The sequence below is a fragment of the Physeter macrocephalus genome, chromosome 5 (genome assembly GCF_002837175.3).
Source record: "Physeter macrocephalus isolate SW-GA chromosome 5, ASM283717v5, whole genome shotgun sequence".
NCBI lineage: Eukaryota > Metazoa > Chordata > Mammalia > Artiodactyla > Physeteridae > Physeter > Physeter macrocephalus.
Window position 1 is genome coordinate 1,806,645 of NC_041218.1, and position 27,407 is coordinate 1,834,051.

Consider the following 27,407-nt stretch of genomic DNA (forward strand, 5'->3'; position numbering starts at 1 on the left):
CATTAGGTACTTGATAAATATTAGCTGTTATTTTAAATAATTTATTTAAATGTCCTCTTACAGTTGCTTGACACTTTTAAGATAATGTCACAATTAGTTGTAGCAGATCGTATAAAGGACTAAAATAAGACTTTAAAATTTTTGCTAGTGGGGGCTGTGTAGGAACAACTGAGACGAGCTCCGTAAAGGCCAGTCAGCATTTATCTGGTCCATATGGGGCTTTTCTAAGTGAGTCCTCACTTATCCTCGTGGAAATTTTTCATCTACTGGAGTTGCCTAAGATCATCATTTCTTAAATTATGATGAGGATTTTGGAATCGTACAGGCTATGTTAAAAACTTGTAACAAACAAGAAAGCATTTTTGAGTCTCCACATCCTCATTATGTTTATTTAGTTAAGCTTGAAAGTCTAGATGTGTCAAACATTAAATTAATTACAGTTTTCTTATGAGGCTTAGTCTTCGAAATAGAAGCCAAGTCTCTGTCTACAAAAGGCAGTGAGGAATTCCCTGGCGGTCCAGTGGTTAGGACACAGCGCTTTCCCTGCCGAGGCCTGGGTTCAATCCCTGGTCGGGGGTCTGAGGTCCCACAAGCCTCGCAGCTCAGCCAGAAAAGGTGGGGGGTTGCGCAATGATTTTGGACTGTTACAGTGTTTCTGCTGATTTGCCTGATCTAACTCAAGTTTCAGCGTTTAAATTGTCATTGTGATTCCATGTGGTTGCTCTGTGACGAACCACATGCCACCACAGGACGGTCGTATGTATATGGAACCTCCTTTGTTCATGAACTTTTTGTCCTACCAATAGATGTAGGTTTACATCATTCCCTTGAATGGCTATATAGTATTCCTCTTGATGTGTATGGACCATATTTTAATCACCTCCTTAGGGATGGGTGTCTAGATTATTTCCAGTCTCTAACTACTGTAAACACTAACAAGTAGCTCTCTACATGTATCTTAGCACACACTGTTTTATTATCTCCTTAGAAGTTTGTAATGAGAAACTCCCCTTTCTCGCACTCTCACTGTTTCACTTGTAGCCACCAAATGTGTGGGGTTGTTTTCTACACCAAGTATTTCTCCAATTCTCTGCGGATAACTACATGGGTGTCCTACAATTCAATTCAATTCTGACACTATCTTCATGAAATTAGTGCACACCCACATGTTAGGGGCTCAGTCCCAATAAGACTGGCTGCCTACCCGCCCTGTCCCCCCGCTTCAGATGCTGATCCCAAGCCCAGGCTGTCACCTGTGCCTCTGATTAACCAGCTGTACATCAGAGGGTCCCAAGACCCCCTCCTCCAGTTCAGTAGTTTGCTAGAGCAGCTCACAGAATGCTGGAAAACAGTTGACTTGCTAGATTACCTGTTTCCCCTAAAGGATACAAGTCAGGAACAGCCAGATGGAAGAGATGCACAGGCCAGGTTTGGGGAAGGGGCACTGAACTTCCCCACCCTCTCGGGGTGCCCCACCCTCCTAGAGCCTCCATGCGTTCACCGACCCGGAAGCTCTCGGAGGCCCTTCAGTTAGCGGTTTTTGTGTGTGTGGAGGCTTCACTATATATATTAAATGATTGGCCACTAGCGATGAGCTCACCCTCCAGCCCCTTTCCACTCCCCAGAGGTCAGGAGGGTGGGGCTGACCCCTAATTAGTTGGTTGGTTCCCCTGGCCATCCTTGGGGAGTTTCCAGAAGTCACCTTATTCAGTGTGGAGAAAAGGGAACCCTCCTACACAGTTGGTGGGAATGTGAATTGGTGCAGCCACTATGGAAAACAGTGTGGAGGTTCCTTAAAAAAACTAAAGATAGAGTTACCGTATGATCCTGCAATCCCACTCCTGGGCATATATCTGGAGAAAACTCTAATTCGAAAATTTACATGCACCCCAATGTTCATACCAGCACTATTTACAATAGCCAAGACATGGAAACAACCTAAATGTCCATTGACAGATGAATGGATAAAGAACATATACACAACAGAATGTTACTCAGCCATAAAAAAGGATGAAATAATGCAGTAAGTCAGAGAGAGGCAAATATCACCTATATGTGGAATCTAAAAAGTGGTACAAATGAACTTATTTATAAAACAAACAAATTCAGACATAGAAAACAAACTTGTGGTTACCAAAGGGGAAGGGTGGGGAGACAAATTGGGAGGGTGGCATTAACAGATACACACTACCATATATAAAATAAATAAACAGCAAGGATTTCCTGTATAGCACAGAGAAGTATATTCAATATCTTGTAGCAAACTATAATGGAAAAGAATCAGAAAAAAGAGAATATAGATAAATACGTATATATATGTATAACCGAATCACTGTACACCTGAAACTAACACAGTATTGTAAATCAACTCTACTTCAATTAGAAGAAAAAAAGTCACCTCATTCACATAAGCCCAGGTGTGGTTGAAAGGGGCTTGTTATGAATATAAAAAGATACCCTTATCCTCTTATCACTTAGGAAATTCCAAGGGTCTTCAGAGCTCTGTTCCAGCAATGGAGGAGGACCACATGTGTATTTTGTATTATAAGTCGCAATGTCTCATAATTGCTAGGAATGAAAGTGGATCAAAGAGAATGCACAGTTCCAAGAGAAAGACCGTAACAACATGCTCTCATCAGCAGCGTGTGTGTGTCTAGCTAACACTGGATTTCGCCAGTCTTTTACATTAGTGGCAACTTGATGGGCAAATACTGTTTTTCTCACACTTTTAATAACTAGTGGGGGGAACTTTAAAAAGAATTTTAGCAACTATTTATATTTCTGCTTTTATGAGTTATTAAGTATACTTAGGCCACTTTTGGTATTTCTTATTGTTTTATAAAACCTTTCTATTACAGCAGTAAATATTTGTCTTTCTGTTGTGCTGTAAATATTTTTCCTGGTTATTTGTTTTTTAAACTTGTTCACATTGTTTTCTGCTACATGGAAATCTAAAATTTTGAAGTAGTCAGAATTGACAATTTCCCATAAATTTTTTGATATCGTACTTAGGACTTCCCTACTCCAAGAGTCCCTACTCCAAGGTAAAAATATTTACCCGTTTTTGTCTCTAACTCCTTTAATTAAGATGTAGCTCACATATCACGTGTTGGGCTGCACCCTACAGGCCTGCAAGCCCTGTAATTGCCCAGTCGCGAGACCGAAGAAAGAGCCTGGTGGTGGCGACAGAGACATCCGTGGTTTATTGGACCCAGGATCTTACCTCTGAAGCAAAGTCCTGCAGCGGCATCTCTGGCTGTGGGGCGGGGCGGGGGTGACTGACGGTTACGGGGGACGGTTACGGGGGATGGATGTCAGGTCGGCTGGTTACCAGGACGACTATCCTAGTGGAGCTGTTCTGATGGGAAGATTAGGACGGTCAGTAGCTGGGGCCGGGGACAAGCATGTAGGCAGTTACTGATCGGGCTCTGTGATGAAGAGGGAAGGTCAGCCAGGTGAGTAGGGTGTAGGTGAGGCAGGGACTGGTCCAGCAGGGGATGTCCAGAGAGCAAGAGAGCAGCCATCTTGGGGGGCTTGACCGTGCACCATAAAATTCACTCTCAGAGTATACAGTTCACTGGTGTGTTTAGTGTTCAAAAAACAAAATTCAACCAAGTAAACTGAGGATCTAATTGGCCTTATTAGGTGGCTTATGATTAGGGCAGCATCCCATCTAGCACCTAGAAGGAGCTCCCAGGGGTTGTGCAAAACAGAAGGCTTTTATAGGGAGAAGGGTGGGACAAGGGGGCTATTAGCCAAAGAAAAGGAAGGCATATTTTTAGTTGAAGACATCATCTGGGGGGAGGGGAGCAGCAAGGCTTTCATCATGCAGATTGCCTCTTCTTCCTCTGGGGGTGGAGAGGGCCCACGTGGCAGACTACCTCCTTGGTGAAGGCTAGAAGGTTCCAGACGTGTTGATCAACATTACATTTCTGGTGAAGGCCGAAACTGCAGTTAGGTCAGGTATCATGGGCTCTAGCACCAGTGACACAAGTGACCATTTTGGGCCTGTGGTTTTTCTCTTTTAACATTAAGTATATCCACAAACATCACCACCATCTAATTCCAGAACGTTTTCATCACCGCAAACATAACTACTTTTAAGCCTTCGTTTTTCGGTAATCAGGCATCCCTTTATCTGGAGTTTATTTTGATGAAAGGAATGAGACAGTGGCTGTGCAGACCGTCAACTGGCACACAACTGCTCTCCTTCAGGCTAAGCAACACAAGTCCGGTTTGCTGTAAGGTGGCAGTGTACCCAGCGCCCCGCGGCGGGTAGCTGTGGTCACATGGCTCAGGGGTGATCAGGGAGGTTGCTGTGTAGGGCCCCCGGAAAGGTGACTCCAAGAAGCGAGTCCGCCAGGAGAAGCACCGTGCATGTGACGGGGAATTGTGAGTGGGACTCTGAGCCACTCCCCACCATGAACTTACCTTGAAGACGGACAGTCACAAGAGCTTGGGTGCCCGTGGCGTGCATAGCTGCCCTGCCTGCCCTCCTGGGGCTCCCTGGGAGATGGCAACTCGTCTTGCACTCAGGCCACCGCAGTCAGGTCCGACGTGAGCACCTGAATGCACTTCCAGCCGATCCTTGATCAGATTTATCGTTTCCCCAGATGACGAGTCAGTTGTGGCAATATAGTAAACAATATGTGTGATTTCAGTGCCTTTTCCATAAACCAATTGTCCATAAAATCAAGCTTATTTCTAAATTCTATAACCTGAAACTCTAATTAGTATATCTCATAAACTGTTTTGAAGATTATTCGCCTCTTTTAATGTAGCAAACACTAACCTTGTGTTCGGAATTATGAATACTTAGACGTACTCTTCATTTCATGGAGCTCTTGTCAATGACTCATTCTCCTCTGTCTGGAAACTTCCACATAGTATGGTGACATCACTGTATACACTTGGCTTATAATTTGGAAGGTACAATCTTTAAGACATTAGCATTCTTGTTGGCAAAGAAAATTCTTGTTCACAAAACATCTCAGAGACAATTGATCAGATTTGTAGACTAGTTAACACTATTGTATCAGTGTTAGTTTCTGGTTTCGACAATTTTACTATGGCATGTAAACATGAGGGGAAGCTGGGTGAAGGCTACATGGGAATTCTATTGTTACAACTTTTTTGTACGTCTAGATTATTTCAAAATTTCAGAAATAGCATGTAACAAAAGAATTTTGCCAAAGTGTAATCTCTGATCTTCTTAGGCCTTTCACTCTCTGGGCAGAGATAGGTTATGGCCTGGGCTCATGAATTCAGTATTACAACTGGGTATTGGGGCTTATAGAAGACTTCATCCCCTAACACTACCATGAGAACCAGGGATAAAGTTTTTAAAAAGTCTTACACCATTTTAGGTAAGTTAGATGTACACCCACACTCCCTGCAGAAAGCATAAAGCAAGCATTTGATGGGTCCAGTACAGAATTGGTAACTCTAGTCCCCATGCCGCACATTACATCCCCAGGACTTATTTTATAACTGTGAGTTTGTACCTTTCGACCCCCTTCACCCATTTTGCTCACCACCTCCACCCCCCTTCCACTGGCCACCGCCCATTTTGTCCTCTGTATCTATGAGTTTGGTTTTTGTTTTTTTAGATTCCACATACAAGTGAGATCATACGGTATTTGTCTTTCTCTTACTTATTTCACTTAGTGTGATGGCTTCAAGTTCCATCCATGTTGTCACAAATGGCAGAATTTCCTTTTTACAGAGGAATAATATTTTACATACCACATGTTCTCTAACCATTCATCCATCGACGGACGCTTAAAATTGTCTTCATGACTTGGTTATTGTAAATAATTCTGCAGTGAATATGGGGATGCAGACATCTCTTGGAGATCCTGATTTCATGTCTTCTGGATACATACCCAGAAGTGGAATTGCTAAATCATTTGGTAGTTCTATTTTTAGTTTTTTGAGGAACCTCCATACTGCTCTCCATGGTGGCTGTGCCAATTTACATTCCCACCGACAGTGCGGGAGGGCTCCCTTTTCTCCACACCCTCTCCTGCACTTATTTCTTGTCGTTTTGATGGTAGTCATTCTAACAGTTGTGAGGTGATATCTCATTGTGGTTTTGATTTGTATTTTCCTGTTGATTACTGATGTTGAGCATCTTTTCATGTACCTGTTGGCCACTTGTATGTCTTATTTGGAAAAATGTTTATTCAGATCTTCTGTCCGTTTTCTAATCAGATTATTTGTTTTTTTGCTATTGAGCTGTATAAGTTCTTTATGTATTTCTGGATATTAACCCCTTAACAGATATATGATTTGCAGATATTTTCTCCCATTCTGTAGGTTGTTGCCTTTTCATTTTGTTGATTATTTGTTTTGCGAAGCTTGTTTATTTCATTTTTTTTGTTTATTTATTTTTGCTTTTGTTGTATTGCTTTTGGTGTCAAATCCAAAAAATAATTGCTGAGATTTATGTCAAGGAGCTTACCACCTGTGTAGTCTAGAAGTTTTATGGTTTCAGGTCTTAACGTTCAAGTCCTTAAGTCCATTTTGAGTTGATTTTTGTATATAGTTTAAGACTGGGGTCCAGCATCACTCTTTTGCATGTAGCTGTACAGTTTTCCCAACACCATTTATTAAAGAGACTTTCCTTTCTTCATTGTATAGTCTTGGCTCGTTTGATGTATATTAATCGATCGTATATGCGTGGGTTTATTGCTGGGCTCTCTATTCTGTTCCACTGATCTATTTGTCTTTTTATGCCAGTGCCATATTGTCATCAGAGTCAAAACCCTCAGTGTCTTTCGAGTGAGAGCTAGTCTCTTCAAAAATTAGATAATCTGGCAACGTTAAGTTCCATGTTTCAGGATCACGGATCCTAATCAATGACCAACTGCTTTCCCGCTTATCTGTTATTGCTCGGCCGCAGAAGGCATCTGAGTTTGCGCCGCTACAATAAGAGCTGAGGTCCCTACGTGACTTACTTAAGTAGGTAGGCACTCGGGTGCTGTTAGCGCCCGCTTCAGGGCGGACTCGGGGCCTCGTCTTCGCGTGTCCTCTGCGGGCTCTCAGCTTCCCCGGGAGGAAGTTACCTGTCCACACCCTGCCGTCCACTGAGGTGTATCGGTACACGTTGACCTTGGTGTGAGGTCATCAACGTGTATGAGGAGTACTCGACAAGATCTGTCCCGGGAGGCTCGCCACCGCATCTCGGGACCGCCGAGTGAGCACCAGCTGCTTATGACGTCATACAGCCTCCTTTCTGTGGGAGAAGCCATGTCTGAGGTGAGCATAGCGCTGGTGGGCTGGGAGGCGGGGGCCGTCGGTGAGAGGTGTGGGGGGCCCGAGCTCAGGAGCAGCCTGGGGGGTGCGCGGCCGGGCTTGAGCTCTGAGGCTGACGTGGAGGGGGAGCGGCGCGAGGACGTCAGCCAGCCGACTCCCCACGGCCGCTGTTCTTGAAGGGAGATCCGAGCCGTGCTCCACAGCCTCCCCGGTTCCCGAGTCAGAAACTGAGAGAGGGGAGGCGCTTTTCTCAGAAAGAGAGAGAGGGCAGCCATTTTCTCCCTGAACTCTCTTCAACTCACGGACGGGAGGACTCGCATAACACACGGTTTTCCTGTTTGGGGCCCCTGCTAGCTCAGGTGTGCGGGGCGTTCATCATACGGAGCTCAGCCTCCTTCTTGCCTTCTTTGGTCTACCACTCGTTTCTATCTTTCTTTCTTTTTTGGCTGCACCACGCGGCATGTGGGACCCTAGCTCCCCGACCAGGGATCCAACCTGTGCCCCCTGCGGTGGAAGCAAGGAGTCTCAAGCACTGGACCGCCAGGGAAGTCCTCTTGTTTCTTTCTCTTCTCTGGTTCCACCTTAGTTTGTGCTATCTTGTGCTCATCAGAGCTCTTTGGTTGCAGGGGCCAGAAGCCAAATTCACCAAGCTCAGGGAACACATCTGGATCTAAGGCTCCGTTTGCAGCCAAGCCCAGCTGAGCCCACCACAGAGCAGGCAGCCCCCATCCAACAGATAAGTAATAAATGCTGCTTGTCCTAAGCATTTTTACAGCAATGGGACAATAAAATCATAATCCCTGATAAAATGAAACAAAACTGGGATTTACTCATCAAAATGATAATAAACTAAATACCCAACCACTTGGAAAGGTAAAAATGGTATTTGTAAATAACTCCAGAAATTCATGGATTTAAATAGCATCACAGACTTGCCCTCTCCCAAGTGAGTCCTCCACCAAACTCACGCTTCTAAGGGCCCCAGCTCTTTCTTGGACAGTGACCGGTTTTCAAATGAGACCTGAAGAGGCTGTGATGTAATCGTATAAAAGTCTGTGTGGTGTTCGTGGCTTGACCCGAGAATGTGTTGCCGTCTTCAAACTGTCCAGAGAAGCAGCTACTCCACTGAAGCGCTTTTTTTTTTTTTAACTGTTCCGTGGTTGTAACTTGGTCTCCCCAGGGCACGCTGTTCCCAAAGACTTGTCAATAGGAAAATTACATGATTTGCCATCGGCTTTCACAGCTGTGTGAGACCCACCCCTGAACACTCATGGGGTTATCACTGCCATCTTCCCCAATGATGAGCAAACCCAGATTTCCATCCTCACTGATTTTCCCTGTGTACCCGCTGCCTACAATTACCTAAGGCCGAGGTCAGTAGAGTACTTGGTTGCAAAGAGCAGAGACAGACTGTGCTCACTTACGCAGGAAAAGAGTTTGCTGGAAGGACTTTGGACAGCTCACAGATTCAGTGGGAAGGCTTGAGAAATGGGTTCAGAAAGCAGGCAGGACTGCCAGGGGTCTGGGCAGCCACGCCCAGCCATCGTGCCCAGAGACAGGAGTGCAGGGACATGGTCACACTTGGCCCTTAGGGGCCTCTTACTATCACTGAGTGACCTGGGCATCCCTGGACTCTCCCCAGATTCCGGGTTTGGGGCCTGGAATCAGACGGACCCAGCCTTCATCGCCGATGGCTGTGCTCTGCTTCGTGGGCCTTCTGAACGGAAAAGTGAGTCTGGGATCCAGCCTCCCTCTCTGCTGTCTCACCACAGAAGTGTTCGCTCACTCTTGAAATCATTCTCCAGGTTAGTCTCCAAATTTTGTAATGGGAAAAATCACATCAGATCAGAACAGCTCCACTGTGATAGTTTCCCTGATAACCAGCCAACCTGATGTCCATGCCTCCTATAATTCCATCATTGAAAAGTGAGCACACGCCAGTATATGTGGATTTACTCATTTAAATGACATACATGTATATGGCTATGTATAAATAAAACATATCAGATGAGTGTTTTAAAAGGATGGGGTAAAAAATAAATAGGAACATACATTTAGTATTTCTTCCCACACGACACTGGGGCTGTTCTGCACCCTTGGCGGGCGTGCTTCTGGCCTTGGCAACCTGTCTGTCTTTTTCCTCCCAGGCCGGGCTTCCTGTCTCCTTGCCTGCAGTTAGCTGTGGCTGCAGTCCTGTGTGCCAGGTGCCCCGGCGTGGCCGCAAACGTCTCTGCCTCAGCACACGGGAGAGTCACTGGGGAGCCGGGGCAGAGCCACAAGCCACGGGCCATGAGCCAGGGTCCGCTTAGAGAAGCCCCTCGGCCCTCACCCGCTGCCGAAGGGCTGGGGTTCAAAAGAGCAGGCCGCTCTGCCCGTCCCCGAGGTTTGGGCCTTATCTGTCCCGGCAGCTGGGGCACCATCACAGCCGCGCTTTGTCCTTGTAAGTGACCAGGCTCCCGGGAAGATTTTGTGAATTGCTTCACGTATGAACGAAAACAGTATATGTGGCTCTAAGTCATTACTATGTGATTTACTATCTTCTGATGTTGAAACCACTGAATATTTTATTTTCATATCTTGGGTTTATATATTCGACGTGCTGAAGTACAACAGTAATTTATCCTATAGAAATAAAGCAGTTCCTACAAAACAAGAATTAGGAGGGGCAGAGGACCTTTGGGTTACTAGCTTGTGGTCGACACGAGCTGTAGGTAAGTACCAGCCGCGCGGGGGCCAGGCCTGGCAAGACAGGGTATTGTAGCCCTACTGGCAGCCCCGCTGCGGGCCAATCAGAACGGCTGCGGAAATGGGCCAGTGAGCCAGGCTACTGTGTCGGAAGGGAGTCCCTTTACTGTTACGAGCAATTCCAGCTGGCCCACTAGACGCAGAGCAAATCAGCAAATTATAGAACGCGCAGGCTCCGGACGCGCAGGCCCAGCGGCCACGGCTCACGGGCCCAGCCGCTCCGCGGCACGTGGGATCCTCCCGGACCGGGGCGCGAACCCGCGTCCCCTGCATCGGCAGGCGGACTCTCAACCGCTGCGCCACCAGGGAAGCCCTGAGACAGAAGTTTTTAGTCCATTCCTCACTTACTTCAACTGATTAAACTCATGAATCTGAAGTTTTCTTTTTATAAAGACTAAAATTGGATGGGTTGTCAGCTTTTAAAATATCGTTAGCTTTCCTAAGTACAACTACCAAAATTAAGGTAAACCTTTCCCCCCGAATTATATAATTTTTATTCCTGTGAATTCAACATTCAAGAATTTTCTTTTGATAGCAAGAGCGGCAGAGAGGACACACGTGGACGGGAGAACTGTCCCCCAAGGAGAACTCCTCCAGAGCAAGGAGCCACATGTGGTGGAACACGTGTGAGCAGGACAGGACGACTGTGTGCCGTGACGAGGGGGCCGGGTGAGCCTGGCTGCCGACGGCGAGCGGGCTGCGGCAGGTGGCGCACTCGGGGCTCCTCCGGAGCGGGGCCTGCAACACAGGACGACACGGGAGTTTGTCGCGCGGGTTGTTAGTTTCATCGTGATAGGCAGTGCCGGACATTTAAGTGAGAACTGAATACCGACAGACGTGGATCTTCTAAAAATGAAGACATTTCATTCTGTGTTAAAATGACATTAATTGGGCTTCCCTGGTGGCGCGGTGGTTGCGAGTCCGCCTGCCGATGCAGGGGATACGGGTTCGCGCCCCGGTCCGGGAGGATCCCACGTGCCGCGGAGCGGCTGGGCCCGTGAGCCATGGCCGCTGAGCCTGCGCGTCCGGAGCCTGTGCTCCGCAACGGGAGAGGCCACAGCGGTGAGAGGCCCGCGTACTAAAAAAAAAAAAAAAAAAAAAAATGACATTAATTATATATGTAGTCTGCTACTCTTGTGAAAATGGATAGTAACCCACCTGGGATAACCCATTTTGAAACACAAATAGTTTATAAAATGCTGAACATTAATAATATAGATTTTCTTTTAATTAAGCAATGAAGAGTAGTCTTTTTCAAAATTCTTGATACTATGTAGCTGCTAAACTTCTTTATACATTTTCCTCTCTGTGATTTTCTAAGCAAGTGTTTCCTCTGTGGGACTTGGAGTGTCGTTCTTTCACGGCTCCTACAGATGCAAGAGGAGGGCAGGCTGGGACCTGCGGGGAAACTCCGGGGGACGGGGCAAGAGTGTGTGGGGAGGCCTTTTCCCTCGGCGCTTCCACAAAGTGCCATCATCAAAGCAGGATTTCACACTCAAGGGCCTTGGCGCTCACCCCAGAGTGGGTGGTGAAGGTCCCGGGGCCCCACGTGCTGCGGGCACAGGCCGGGCCCCCTCTTTCCTGGGGGGCCCCCCTGTAAGCAGCACTGCAGAGCCGCTGGCCGCCCTGTCCCGGCCACAGCCTACCTGTGTCTGGATCTTCCCCCAGTCCTCTTCCGTGAGTGCGTGGCCGCACTTGTCCTCCAGCTGCTGCAGCACGCTGCGGTTGAGGGCCAGGCAGCGGTCGATCTCTGAGAGGAGCTCGTCTATGTCCGTGTGGTAAGAGCACAGCAGGCGGTGGCTGATTTCTGCGAACTGGGGACACGGCGGGGGCACACTTACTCACAGGCAGTGAGAAGTTCTAGAGGTAGGTTGAAGGGAAGCACCTTCTTGAGTCCTGACCACCATTCCTGCTAATTTCCCTAAGGCCCTGCCTCTGAATAGTACTTCTTGGGGAAATAGAGACACGGCGATTTCCTTAATCACTCCAAGTCCAGAGAATTGGTGCAGAGATTTTACCAGAACGGGGCACCTGGTCGTAAGCCTTGCTTGTTAGCAGGGAATACATTGATGAGAAGTTGAGAGGAGAAAGGATTAGAATTTTGCACAAGTAGTCACATGGTCGTCCTGGTCTGGCACTGGTTACTCTGGTCTTCACAGGATGGTCACTGCACAGTGCCGCTTTCCCGGGGCCACCACCAGGCCATCGCTAAGGAGAGCTGCTTCGCTTCCCCTTGCTCCACAGCACCTTCCCCTGTGGCTGCAGGTTGTGAATGAGCATTTTAGTGTGAACGTTTTAAAAAATGTTTTAAAAAAAACACTTAGAAAGTAATCTTTCCAAGAGAAAGATGATCTCCTTCTTTCACACCAGTTACTCATTCTGCTTTTCTCACCGAGCTCTAAAATCATAATTGTGAACCCCACCCCTTGCCTAAGGACCTTAAAAAATAAGCTGAGTTAATCAGTTTATGGACAGTTGTATGTCCCCTTGCTACAGAACACATCTTTAGGACTTACCTCAAAATCCTGTTTTCGCTGCTAGCGTAAATATGGAGACGGCGTGTTACCTTTTATCTCAAACTTCCGTTCTGCTTTAGAAGTATTAGCCTTAAATACAGTCTCTAATGTTCTGCCAAGCTCAGTCCTTTTATAAAGGTCTATATTTTGATACAAAAAGATTTAGAAAAGCACAGTGATCTCAGGACAAATGAGTTAGTTGTTGGCTGTGGCATGCTGTCGCCTCCTGATGGCAGCAAACCAGAATTGCCAGGATGAAGGCACGCATTTGCAGTACAAGTTCCCTCACCTGTGATTCGTAAAACGCAACATGCCTAGATCACGTGGGAGGTACGTGGACTCATGCGTGACTTCCCCCAGATGGACCGAAGTGTGTGCATTTTTGGTCCGTTAAGCGGTAACAGTTACTCACTGCAAAGTAGTGAAACCGTGATATCCTCCAGCCTCCCTACTCTGGACTCAGTTTGGCCTTTGGAAATATTTACTGTGTGAGTCTCTCTGATCTCTGTGAATTGTAATCTCCCAAATTAGGAATCTTTAAGTCTTCTGTGTATACCCTTCCATCAAGATGCCATCCACTCCTTTTTAAAAAAGACCAGGTCGTATAGTTATTGGCTTATTAGAAATTTAACGTCTTAAACTTTTTAGGGTTTTTGTTAGTGTTTTGGTTACAGTTGCGCAGGTTGTAGATGGCTTGCCCATTTTCCCATAAGTCCTGCATGATTTTTCAGGAACAAACACGTTAGCAGGGATGCCTAGATAGGTGAGTGATATTGTGATTCCAAAGGGCTTCAAGATTCCAGAAGTCGGTCTCCTTAGAATGGGCTGGGAAGGAAAAAGAGTTTCATGGATTTCAGTTACGTTGTAAAGACCTGCATTATCACTGTGGGTTCAAATCCAGGCTGTCAGTTACTAGCGGAGTGACCTTGGGCAAGTTACGTTCGCTGTTGAGGGACTCTTATGAGAAAAGACTGGGCAAGTTCATTTGTACCCCCTCCCTTTTTTTTTTTAGATTCCACATACAAGCGCTATCGTATGATATTTGTCTTTCTCTGCCTGACTTTCTTCACTCAGTATGAATTTATCTACAAAACAGAAATAGAGTCACAGATTTAGAAAACAAACTTATGGTTACCGGGGGGGAGGGGAGAGGGATAAATTGGAAGACTGGGATTGACAGATACACACTACTATATATAAAATAGGTAACTAATAAGGACCTACTGTATAGCACAGGGAACTCTACTCAGTACTCTGTAATGACCCATATGGGAAAAGAACCTAAAAGAGAGTGGATATATATGTATATATATATATACCTATATGTATATGTATAGATATATATGTATAACTGATTCACTTCGCTTTACACCTGAAACTAACACAACATTGTAAATCAACTAGACTCCAATAAAAATTTAAAGAAAAGAAAAAGGCCTGTGAACAGCAGGGGCACAGGAGTAAATGGGTTTTATTAAAGAGATTTGGGGATAGGGCTGTATTTGGTCTTATTTTTTTTCTCTCCCTGATCTTCTCAAAGTGCTGTATGATAAACTTGGAAAAAACCCTTTTAGTATAATTGTTTTTAGAACTTTCTAAAATGTAAGACTTCACCAGCTAGTCTAGATCGACACCATCCACAAGAAATGTCACGTGAGCCATGTCTAATCTTAAAATTTACAGGAGCCACGTTAAGAAAAGTTTCTAAATAGGTGGAATTAAATTTAATATTTTATGTAATCCAACGTATCCAAAATACGTATCACTTCAAAATGTATCAGTTGCATGAGCTATTGAGATCTTTGTATTCTTTCCTTCCTGAAAGACTTGGAAATCCGAGCATGTTGTGCACGCGCATCACACCCCACGTGGACCGGACGCGGCCACAGGCGGCCTGTGGCTCCCTGCACTGGACAGCGTGGCCTGGCGGCTCAGAAAGGCATACGCTAGAAAGGAGTGACCATCACGTCTGGGCACGGAGAGGGAGCCAACCCAGGGCCACTCCGAGAGCTCCTTTGTTAAACGCTTGAGGACTGATGTAAATGGTAGGGGTGATCTGTTGTTTAAAGGGTGTGACAGTGGTGGCTGTCACCTGCTGGCTGTCTTGCTCGTCCTTCCCCGGCACAGAGCGGTCTGCAGAAGTTGGCGTCCCATCCAGAAACCACATTCCCCATTCCCCCTGTGCTAGGTGGGGCCACGTGACACAGCGTTTCCAATGGGAATGGGGTCTCTGGGCTGGACACACAGGTCTCTGAGGCCCGGGGGATGGTAGGGCAAAAGGATGGGGGGTCCGTATCTGTGTCCCACAGGGTGGCACGCTGCGACTCAGGTCACTGAAGCTTCTATTTTCAGTCGTTGAAATTAGGGGTTTATTCGTTTCAGCAATTAGCAGTGTCCTGGTTGAGAGACTGTGGCTCTTTCACGGAACCGGGCAGGATGAAAGGAACTCAGCCCATCGAACCTCGCAGTCACTTAGGCGTGTGATGCGCGCAACGTGTTCTCCACGGGCGGGGAGGACTTTTCCCATTTCAAGGGTCCTACTCCACTGGACCTCCCATGTGCGTGGTTTGTCTGTTCGTTTGTTTTTATGTGGATAACCTGGCGGGATGCCATGTCTGTGTAAGTCACCTCCCTCAGAAGGTGCCTTCACGGACCTGGTGTTCCCTTCCCATTCCCTTCTGTCCCGCGAGAAGACTTGAGCCTGCGCGGGAGGCGGGCAGCGGCTGTGGTGAGTGAGCCTGCCCAGCCTTGGCCCCTGGGTGTTAACAAGGATGTGTGCTGGGTTTCAGGGGAACGCCGTGCTGTAACACGGCAGGCGGCCCACGGGGGTTGAATCCAGGCACCTGTGTTTTGGGGTTTTGCATGCGGTTGTTTTTCAGCCGTACTTGGAGGTCTGGAGGAAGATGCTTTTCCGTCTATGAATCCAATTCTGTTTCTTGCTGATTCTAATTACACTTGCCTGGCAGCTGGATCCTAGCTTATGGGCTCCAGCTGGCAGTGTTTCATTTTCTCTGTTCTCAGCCTTTCAAATACCTGATAATCGCCAAATAAATTATTGAAAGTAGAAGAGTTCCCCATACTTTATAAAAGGAAGAATTACTTGGAAATGCATACAACTGCCTTCCAATTAATGTCTTATAACTCGAGTTTTCTGTAACTTGGGTTTTCTTGAAGTGTGAGATATTTCCCATATAGACCTGCAAGGTAAGGTCTTTTCTTCCTCCAAAATTATACCTCAGAATAAAAAGGATCACGTTCTATTCCAGACCTTACAGGGTATCTCAGATTATGAGGTACGTTCTCAAATTAGTTCTGAACAGAAGTGCTACTTGGAGCAGAGAGGTTGGCGTGAGAGGACCGCAGTGCTGCTTCTCAGGTGAGGCCCTGGACCCGCAGCGCCCGCGCCGCCTGCCTGGTAACTTGTTAGCGGTGCCGCTCCCGGGCCGGCCCGGCCCTCCCGGGTCACAGCCTGCAGGTAGGGTGCAGCCGCCTGTGGTTTAACAACCCCACGGGGCCTGATGCTCACTCATGCTTGAGAGCTGCCAGCAGAGAAGTTTCCCGATGGATTTTTGAGTCTGAGTTATTTAACACAGCTTTAGTCATCATTCCTGGAGGCGTAACCACCCAACTCCAAGTGTGAGGTGTCCCCGTGAGCTTTCAAAGGTCACTTAAGAGAGCAACGGAGAAAAGGTGGAGGCCACGAGTATTTACACATCCCTCTCTGTATATGTATGTTAATGTTGTCACGTGTGTGGCGAGGTATCTCCGTGGTGCTCTTCCTACACGTTGAGTGCGTTCTCACGGCTTGAGTCGGAGCTGGTGTGCACGCTGCTGGGTCCCACGTGGCCCCAGTGGGGACGGTCCCCGACGCTGCCTCCCCGCGCTGCGGGCCGCCTCCATTCCTTCTCGCTGTCAGCTCGGGCGCGGGGGCTGCTGCACTCAACGCTGGCCCACCGTGCAGAGCTCTCCCTGGGTCCCCGGGTTCCCGCCTCTGTCTGTCTGTGGGTCGCTCTGTACGCCAGCTACGGGGGACACAGCAGAAACGCCGGGTCTTATGCGCCCGGCCGGCCACACTGGCCCTGCTCCCTGCCCCTTCGTCTCTTCGGGGTTTTCTCCCGGACGCGGCTGGTCGAAACGGACACCGTTCTCGACAGAGTGTTTCCTGCCTCTTTCCCTCCAGGAAGGTGGGGCGCAGCCAGAGGAGGCCGGGAGTCTGGTGGGGAAGCAGGCCGGGGCTCCGGGGGGATGCTCGGGTCTGCGGAGGCCGCTTGAAAACAGCCGCTCCCCACCCGGCACCACGTTCTGAACGGGCGAGGTGCAGGGTCAGTGCCGGACGCAGGTGCGCTCCTTTGTATTTTCCTGCCCGCCAGCCTGCCTGGCACACCTGGCATCACTTTCCCACTCGTTAACGACCATGCTTTCTTCCTGGGCTTAAATGGAAAGCATGTCGTAAATGAGAAAAATAACAATCCCCTCTATCTGCAGCGCTGGTTGGAGACTTAAAATGCAGCGCAGTCAACCTAAGCGAAGTAATTTTGCCTTTACCCTGCCGTTTAGCTGGGGCAGGGTGAGCGATAGAAGGCGCAGACGGGTCCCAGAGGAGCCTGGGCCGGGCCGGGCCGGCCGGGGCACATCTTGTTCCTTTAACGACAGGGCGCCTAACCCAGCAGGAAGGCGGGGTGGGCCGGGAGACGGTGCGGAAGAGAGGGTCTGACAGCGAGGTGCAGGGCCAGGAGGGGCGGGCGGGCGTGGGCCAGGCGCCCCCAGCTGCTCCCCCGCCCTCACCGCCTGCAGGGGACACTGCCGTCCCCACCTCGCCCTCCATCCCTGACGCCAGCCTCTCCTCCCCGGGCCTCGCGCCCGCCTCTCCTCAGGAAAGGCACTACTTTCCCGTGGGGATCTTGCGGTCTGGCCGGACTCACTCGGCCCCCGAATGACCGTCATGCTCCTCCGTCCCTGCGACCTCTGCACGGCCGTGTGTCCCCCGCGCCTGGGCTGGACGCGCGCTCCCTCCCGACGCCCAGAGAGCACTTTTGGCCCCTTCGCTTGACGCTTGTCCCCGGCTGGGTTGCTCCTGCCTTTTTCCTGTGTGTATTTCTTATCTCCTCGTTCCTTAGATTCATCTTGGCGAGGCCCTTGGCGTTCAATAAAAAATGTCGACTTTAAGTTTGCAGTAGATTAGAAATGGAGACACATACATGCCCTAATGTGCATATTCTAAAGGACTGCAGTACAAGTTCCTTTGTGAGGATTTAAAAAAAGGCCAGTGTCGGCATGGATTGATGCTGAAGGAACCTGCCACGTCAAGATTCGGTGAAGCATCAATGTTTGGCTTCTAATTATAACATTGACATTAGCTTGTTAATAAACATACCGAAAATCCTTCAGTATATATTTACGGCAAATTTCTAAAAGTGAAGTGATGTGACTGTCTTTATTCTTGTGCTTCAAGTATTGGAAAGTTAGCAAGGGTAATATTTTAAAAACTTAAGTCAGTATATATTTACGGACTACCTTTCGTGGCCAGGTCAGAGCAATGTCCTAAGTGTAGCTATTATGAAATATTTCTTGAATGTCAAATTCCTGTGTGACTAGCATCCTTCTCCTCCTATTTACTGCCTCACTGTCGCACGGGTCAGAGGCCTTCAGTGATCGAAGGGGCAAGCACCACGCACGCAAAGACGATTGAGTTCTAGTTTTCAAACTAGTGGTTAATATGAATTCTATGGACAAAATACATAAAATTTTCAATTAAAAAATGAATATCTTCTTATCTTTTTACGTCTCACGTTTCAGATATTTGATAAATTAAGTAATTACAAATTCAGGTTATTGATATATAAAGCAATTACTGGTCATTTACAAGTACATCCTGGCTAAACAGTAAAAAAAAAATATACTAACAAAAGTGCCCAGGTGAACTCTGTCTGCCCAGGAGGCCCCTCTCCGCATCCATCTTGATGTCAGCAATTGCTTACTAATGTGTTGACTTACGGCCGCCCTCAAAAGCAAAGTGAAAAGCCTGGAATTTACAGCATATCAATGAATCAGTTGATAAGCTTTTACTGGTTTAATATCCTCCCCGTCTTGCTGCTTGGAGCCACCTCAAGTTAGCAACAGAATGTTTGCCATCTCTATGTGATAAAGGAAGTCAAAGGACTAAACAAACTTCAAGACCATTATGCTGTTTGGCGAGATGTAAATGAAAACAAGTAGGAGAAATCTCCCGCGCGGGAGGGTGTGGGAGCGGCAGCCCCTAGAGTCAACCACAGCATCTGACAAATCCCTAGCCTCACTTTTTAAACAATGCTCAGGACGTTTAGCTTGGGTTGAGATAGTATAATGCATTTGAAAAGTTTTAATTGCAGCAATAAAAGGCCATACCTCAATTATATGACATATGCTAGCAGAATTTCTAGATAAGGATCAAAGGCATTCAAGGACCAACCGTTGCATTCTGGGCAACACTTGGGCTTTCTGTACACACTGGTGACAGGTATGAGCACAGCAGATCTAGTGACCTCTCCAGGCGGCTTTGATGTGAGTTCACCAGACGACGCAGGAGCGCACCAGGCCTCCTGGATCATCCCTGGGGCCCCAGCGCCCTCCGTGACAAAGGCCTGCTCGCTCAAGGTTACTTTCTGACACTTACTTGTGGGTACAAAACGCAACATTTGACCCGCGCAGTTCTTACCACGGGACTGCCGTCTATTTAAAAGAACCTACAGTGTAACACAACTTCACTTTGCTCTGCTTCGGTCTTGTTAGGAATGTGCCAGTGATATTTCAAAGCAAGGCAGATCTGCGAAGAGAAATCCTCAGCATATGGAAGCATGACTATTTGTAGAAAGATGACCTCTGTATTCTACTAATTAGTTAAGACCCAGTAGATGCAGGAAAACTAAGGTAAGAAAAGACTTCATTAATCCCCTCTGCAACAGAAGAGTGAAAATGCAAGGCCACAGTTCTTTTGCAAGTAAGATAGATTAATTTATAAAAATAGAATGGCCTGAGCTAATCTAATCTAGAGTATTAAAAACCTATCCATCTTGGTGAGATCTTGAAACTTTAAAGGAAACAAGCACTTCCTCATTTATTGTGCCTAAAAATAATCACATTATTATCCCTCTTTGCCTTTCTTTTCTGTTGATTAGACTTCTTCTCCCTGAAGGTAATTAAACCAGTGGTTCCCAAGTATGACAGAGGAGTTTTCACCCATCTGCCAGAAAAGAAAAAAAGTGAATTCAGTGGAGTGAAATTGTTTAAAGCTAAGTGGTTCAGTGTAAAGGCATAGCCTTTAGCGCGTGGTCAAGTATTTCCAACTTTCCTGGTGTTGAAAAATAGTCCTCCTTTTAAGAGATGATTCTGATGGTGTATGATGCTCGGTTTTAACTCTTACTTGGCAAAATAGAAAGGTTTTGAAAGTTGGCAGTGACCTTGTTGGAGCCCCGAGTCTCTCTTTGACCATCGGTAGACTCCAAAGGTCTGGAGACCACTGGAGTGCAGAATTGCAGCAGGCTGCTTGGGGAGAAGGCAGAAGCTGCTGCAATGTCTTGGTCTCACTGACTAATGAGGCGGTGGATCTGACATTTATCTATCTGCCTTGGACAGCGGGATGTATCACATGATCTATTTCTTCTAGTAATTTGCAATTTCAATTGCTTAGACTAAACATAAGATGAGTTTGCGTTAATTTAACTGCCACCAGTGGTGAGTACGGAGATACAGCTTAGAAATGTGGCTGGCGGTTGCATATCACCCCAGATTCAAGAACTGTTGTTCCACAGGTAATGAAGAATTTTACATATCTGATACTGTAGTCACTGCACATTTTGCTTTGTAAACGCTCCAGTTCCTAAAATTCAAACACTGGATCCCTAACAGTCCACTGACCTAAAGTGCTGTGCACATTTAGGTTGTGAGGAGGGTGACGGGGTGAAGGCACGGGTGTCAAAATGCAGAGCTGGAAGGCAGGCCTGTGCAGGAAACCTGGCACTCCTGGAATGTCCCTGTCACAGAGCTAGTCTCCCGCCCAAAGGAGCCTTGATAAACTCACCGTTCACTTTGGCTTTGGAATTTATCTTTCACTGCATCTATTTCTAGGAAACCTACAGACCCCTGTTCTTCTGAAGCTGGCTTCAGGACACATGTTTAGTTCTGAAAAACTGTAAAGATGAATATAATGAGAATCCAGGACCAAGAGTTATATTTTTATTTTAAATATCTTAATCTGTGATTTCTAGATTTTAAAGCCTCATTATACTGACAAGCTTAAGTTAAAGTATTTTTACAGGTATTTAAAGGAAAATGATCAGTTCAAACTTATTTTCCTACTGAAACACACGTTTGTTCCTTGATGAACTGAGTAAAATTCAGTTTCTGTCATTAGAAAAATGCTATTTAATTCTTCTTGTAAAATAGGGTATACTATTACACTAAGATAAAAGTCTTTCCTAAAGGCACCTCTGGATGATGATTTCTTTCTTTACTAACTCAGGGTGCATGGTTGTTTCATATGTCTAACATTCTTTGTCGTCAAGCTGTTCTGGTATTGCACTGTGAAATACTTATTCTACTCACAGGATTACATCTTTTAAAAACCACAAGAAAATAGCCGAAACCCCTAAATAATGTATGTGTCTTAATGTATGTATAAGCCAATGCTCCGCTGTTACTAAAAATCCAAGTGAAGGCGGTCACTTTGCCTCGTCGACCGGCAGTGTGTCCGGTGCTTTTCTGCACAGCGGCCTGGCGAGGTGGGGGCCGCTGACCTCTCGCTCCACCTGCAGCGTCAGGAGGGCTTTCGAAGCTCCCGCCTCACACCCGGGTCACCAGGCCGTTCCCCCTGCCAGAGCGCGGGCAGAGCTCAGTGCCCAGTACGACATCTATGTTGTATTCTACTTATTTTATTTATTCACTTAAAAAAAGTATTTACATAATTAATCCATGTGGAACTTTTTTGAGGATAAGATATGAAGTAATGTCTATTTTTCTCCTTCACATGAATGCATAAATGAATTGATTTTCTCAATCTTTTTCTTCACTGATCTCATATGTGTCCTTTACTGTAGACTTAGAATCCCTGTGCACTGAGGCGGGTGACTTTCTACCGGTTCACCACCTGTTCATCTAACATTTCACAAGAATCTTAGTTACCAACATTTTGTGTATATTTTGATATTTAACAAGGATGTTCTACCCCATTACAGCCTTATTGGGATATAACTGATGTACAACATGGTGTAAGTTTAAGGTGTACCACGTGATGATTTGACGCATTTATATGTTGGGAAACGATGACCGCCGGAAGGTTAGTTGACAGCCCCATCACCTCACACAGCTGCCATTTCTTTTTTGTGGTGAGGACGTTTCAGATCTCTTGGCAACTTTCAAGGCTATAATACCACACTGTTAACTGTAGTCACCATGCTGTGCGTTAGGACATCTCCTAACTGGAAGCTTGCTCTCTGACCGGCATCTCCCCATTTCCCCCGCCCCTCTCCCCAAGCCCCCGGCCACCACCATCTGCTCTGTTTCTGTGAGTTTGACTTCTTTAGATTCTACACATAAGTGGAATCATACCATATCTGTCTTTCTCTGTCTGATTTATTTCATTTAGCATAACGTCCTCAAGGTTCATTCATGTTGTTGCAAATGGTAGGATTTCTTTCTTTCTCTTGGCTGAATTCCATTGTAGATGTACCACATCTTCTTATCCATTTATCTGTTGACTGACACTTAGGTTGTTTCCGTGTCTTGGCTGCTGTGCCTAATGCTGCCATGAACGTGGAAGTGCAGAAATCTCTGTGACATCTTGATTTCATCTCCTTTGGAAGGACAGATGCCCAGGAGTGGGATTGCTGGATCCTATGGTGGCTCTATTTTTACTTTCTTGAGGAACCTGCATACTGTTCTCCATAGAGGCTGCACCAATTTACATTCCCGCCGACAGTGCAGGAGGGCTCCCTTTTCTCCACGTCACCAACACTTGGTATTTGTTGTCTTTTTGATGACAGTCATTCTAAGAGGTGTGAGGTGATACCTCGTTGCGGTGTTGATTTGCATTGCCCTGATGCTCAGTGATGCTGAAGACCTTTTTCATGTACCTGTTGGCCATTTGTTATGTCTTCAGAAGAATGCCTGTTCACCTCCTCTGCCCAGTTTTTTGATCAGACATTTGGGTTTTTTGGCTATTGAGTTGTATGTGTTCTGTACATAGTTTGGATAAAAACCCCTTATGAGATATATGATTTGCAAATATTTTCTCCCATTCTGTAAGTTGTCTTTTTTCATTCTGTAGACTGTTTCCAGTGATGTGCAGAAGCTATTAAGTTTGATGTAGTCCCTTTATTTATTTTTGCTTTTGTTGCTTGCGTTTTTGGTGTTATATCCAAAAAATCATTGCCAAGACCATTGTCAAGATTTTCCTCTGTGCTTTCTTTTTTTTTTAATATTTATTTTATTTAATTTATTTATTTTTCTTTTTTTGGCTGCATCGGGTCTTAGTTGTAGCACGCAGGCTCTTAGTTGTGGTGCGCGCGTCTCTCTCTAGTTGTGGCACGAGGGCTCCAGAGCACGTGGGCTCTGTAGTTTGCGGCACACGGGCTCTCTCGTTGAGGCGTGCGAGCTCCGTAGTTGTGGCACGCGGGCTTATTTGCCCCACGGTGTGGGATCTTAGTTCCCTGACCAGGAATCGAACCCACGTTCCCTGCATTGGAAGGCGAAGTCTTAACCACTGGACTGGCAGGGAATTCCGTGCCCCTGTGCTTTCTTCTAGGAGTTTTGTGGTTTCAGGCTTTAGGTTTAAGTCTTTAATGCATTTTGAGTTAATTTTTGTTATATCTTCTTGATGAATTAATCACTTTATCATTATATAATGACCTTCTCTGTCTGTTACAGCTTTAAAGTCCATTTTGTCTAACAGAAGCATAGCTACCCCTGCTCTCTTTTGGGTTCCACGTGAGTAGAATATCTTTTTCTGTCCCTGCACTCGGAGCCTATTTGTGCCCTTAATGGTGGAGTGAGTCTCTTGTCGGCAGCATATGAGTTGTGTTTTTTATCTGTCCAGTCATTCTGTGCCTTTTGATTGGCGAAATTAATTCATTTGCATTAAGAGTAATTACTGATAGGTAAGGACTTACTAATGCCGCCTTATTGTCTTCTGGCTGTTTTGTACTTCCCTTGTGCCTTTCTTCCTCACTTGCTGCGTTCCATTGTGAACTGATGACTTTCCAGAGTGGTACGCACTCATACTTTCTCTTTATCTTAGTGTATCTACTGTAGGGTTTTGCTTCGTGGTTACCATGAGGCTTACATAAAACATCGTATAGGTGTAAGTGTATTTCACACTGATAACTTTGATTGCATACAGAAACTTTACCCTTTTACTCCCCCCTTTTGTGTTTTTGATGTCACAATTTACATCTTTTTTATAGTGTATGTTCATTAACAAAGTATTGTAGCTATAGTTATTTTTAATACTTTTGTCCTTTAACCTTTATAAGAGAGTTAAGTGGTTAATACAGCACAATACTACAATGTCAGAATATTCTGAATTTGACTATGTACTTTCTTTTAAAAGTGTGATGTATATATTCATATGTTTTCATGTTACTAATTAGCATCCTTTCTTTTAAGCTTGAAAAACTTCTTTCAGCGTTTCTCGTGAGGCAGGTCTAGTGATGGACTCCCTCAGCTTTTGTTTGTCTGGGAAAGTCTTTAATCTCGCCTTCATTTCTGAAGGACATCTTTGCCAGATAGAGTATTCTTGGTTGGCAGTGTTTTCCTTTTAGTACTTGGGCATCTTCTGGCCCATGAGGTTTCTGCTGAGAAATCCACTGTTAGCCTATGGGCATTTTCTTGTTAAGTTAGTTACAAGCTTATTTTCTCTTGCTGCTTTTAAGATTCTCTCTTTGTCTTTGAGTTTTATTGTAATGTGTCTTGGAGAAGATCTCTTTAAATTGAGTTTGTTTGGTGACCTATGAGCTTCATACACTTGGATATCTAAATCTCTCCCCCGTCTGGGAAGTTCTCAGCCATTATTTCTTTATATCCTTTCTGCCTCCTTCTCCCTCTCTTCTCCTGGGACTCTAATAACTTACAAATTGTTTCTTCTGCTGTATCCCAAAGATCACATATGCTTTCTTCACTCTTTCTTTTTTCTTTGTTCTCCTCTTACTGAATAATTTCAAAGGTTTTGTCTTCTAATTCACACAGGCTCGTTCTTCTGGTTGATCCAGTCTAATAATGTTGATGCTTTCTATTGAATTTTTCATTTCATTCATTGTATACTTCAGCTCCAGAGTTTGCTTGGTTCTTTTTCATTTTTTCTGTCCCTCTGTTAAACTTCTCATTTTGTTCCTGTATTGTTTTCCTGATTTCGTTGAATGGTTTCTCTGTATTTTCTTGTAGCTCATCGAGCTTCCTCAAAACATTTATTTTGAATTCTTTATCACGTAAATCACAGATCTCCAAGTCTTTGAGGTCAGTTATTGGAAGATTAGTGTGATCCTTTGGTGTTGTCATGTTTCCTTGATTTTCATGTTCCTTGAAGGCTTGTGTTGCTGTCTTTGCCTCCGAGGAAGCAGTCACCTCCCCCAGTCGTTACTGACTGACTTCAGGAGAGAAATCCCTTCCACCAGCCCTGCTGGGATAGTGAGGCTTCTCAGACGGTCTATGGATACGCCTGCTCCACGCTCCTTGCTCCCTCTGTGGCAGAAGTCCAAGCATGCGTGCCTTCTCTCAATCCTGCCACACGTCAGGCTGGGTGCTGACAGCCTCCTTTGCTTTCTCAAGGTGAGGCTGGAGCTCAAGTCGGTGGTGCCTCCCTGCTGCAGACCTGGGCTGGCTTTCTGCACATGCTCACTAGCTATCTGCCAAAGCTGGCTCTCACCATCAGGGGTGCACCCAGGGAGCCAGCCACATGGTGTGGGCGAGGCACGTGGAGTGCTGGGGCCAGGAGAGGGATCTGCAGGAGAGGCATCCCCAATGGCTCCTGAGTGGGCTTCTTGATGGAGTCCTCAACACTGTCGGTGGGATCCGCATCCCTTTCATGTCCTCTGAGAGTCCTATTTACTGCTTCCCCAGTCTTTTCCGTCCCCAGTCATGTGGCTCATGATTCAGTACTCTGGATGGGGTGAGGGAAAGATGAGCCTCTTTGGCAGTGTCCCACATGGCTGGGGAAGCCAGGCACTTACTCACATGCCCTCATTTTCCCCTGTGGGAGAAATCACTTGGCCCTGAGCTGTGCTTCCTTGTGGGGAGGGTGACATGGGTAAAGTCAGGCTATTCTTCTTTCCCTCTCCAATGTGTCCAAACTTGTATTTTGTTTTTGTTGTTCCAACAGTGTGCTGGAACATTGCCTTTGGAAACCTGGGCTTCCACAAAGGCTTTCTTGTTGGTAGGTGATTGTCTAAGGCAGTGCTCTCCAGGGGCACCCAGGTTGCAGGCGAGAGGGGCTGGGGCAGCTTGGAGCAGGTTCAAGGGCCACTTCAGGGTCCACAGCCTGGACCAAAGTGTGTGTGCCTGTGACCCGACACTTGGGTGGGTGAGACTCCTCCCGGGTCCCTTGGCTTATGGTGCTGGATCCCACAGCTCCCACTAAGGCAGTTTTGTCCGTGGATGAATGCCAAGCTATGCTGCTGGTTAGGGGGAGTACAAGTGAGGGACAACTTATTTGGCCATGTCGCCAACATCATCCTCAGAAAAACTTTTCCTTATCAGTATTTGTATATTTCTTGTAAGTTTATTTTTAGGTATTAACTATTATGAAAGGGATCCTTTTCCATTGCATTTTATATCTGATTATTGTTGCTATACAGGATGCAGTTATTATTGCATATTTACCTTGAATTTGAACATCTAATGGTTTGGTTCTAATAATTTTTCAAATGATTTTATAGATTTAAAATCCATGTGTATAGATAATAAATATGGATTATATAATGCACACACATTGTATTTTTGTTTTCTTGTCTTATTTCATTGGCAAGGAATGGCCAAAGTGTGATTGTGGGCAACCTGTTCTGCATCTTTAGGGTTTCACTATCTAAAAGAATGTGTTTTTAGTTTCTGATATATAGTCTTTATTGTGACAAGGAAATTTCATTTAGTTCTAGTTCACGGTCATTATTAGGAATGGCTGTTAAATTTAATATACTTTCGGTAAAGATTGAGATGCTTTAATATAATTTTTCTCAGTCATTTTCTTAAAATTTATTTATTTTATTTTTGGCTGCGTTAGGTCTTCATTGCTGCGCGCAGGCTTTCTCCAGTTGCAGCGAGCGGGGGCTACTCTTCATTGCGGCGCGCGGGCTTCTCATTGTGGTGGCTTCTCTTGTTGTGAAGCATGAGCTCTAGGTGTGCGGGCTTCAGTAGTTGTGGCACATGGGCTCAGTAGTTGTGGCTCACGGGCTCTAGAGCGCAGGCTCAGTAGTGTGGTGCATGGGCTTAGGTGCTCCAAGGCATGTGGGATATTCCCGGACCAGGGCTCGGACCCACCAGAGTCCCCTGCATTGGCAGGTGGACTCGTAACCACTGCGCCACCAGGGAAGCCCCTTTCTCAGTCATTTTTAGATTTTATATTTCTTTCTATGTTTGCTGTTTTTATAGGAGGTAATTTCAATTATATTTTCAGATGTAACAGCACAAAGTTGTACACAATAGTCTTTTATAATTCAGAGATAATTTCCACGTATGTGATTATGCCTCCCATTCTGTGTATCTGCATTCTGCTTTATCTAATTTGTTTTAACCCTGGTGAGACTTTACCTCGTAGTTAGTTGTTCCTGTTTTTGTTTTTTGGAAGAGCTTTTTTTTCTTTTTTAACAGCTTTATTGGAGTGTAATTGCTTTACAATGTTGTGTTAGTTTCTGCTGTATAACAAAGTGA

At 45.9% G+C, this 27,407-nt stretch overlaps 1 protein-coding gene across 1 annotated transcript in view; it reads right to left on the reverse strand.

The window, feature by feature from the left end:
* Positions 1-10,351: 10,351 nt before the first annotated feature.
* RNF32 (ring finger protein 32) overlaps positions 10,352-27,407 on the reverse strand; it is a 47,876-nt gene continuing 30,820 nt past the window's right edge. Inside the window, exons 8-9 of the mRNA XM_024130309.2 lie at positions 11,649-11,816; positions 10,352-10,740 (exon numbers count right to left, since the gene is read on the reverse strand). Of these exons, the coding sequence (XP_023986077.1) occupies positions 10,510-10,740; positions 11,649-11,816 (399 nt within the window). The 3' untranslated portion in view covers positions 10,352-10,509. The remainder of the gene's footprint in view (positions 10,741-11,648; positions 11,817-27,407) is intronic.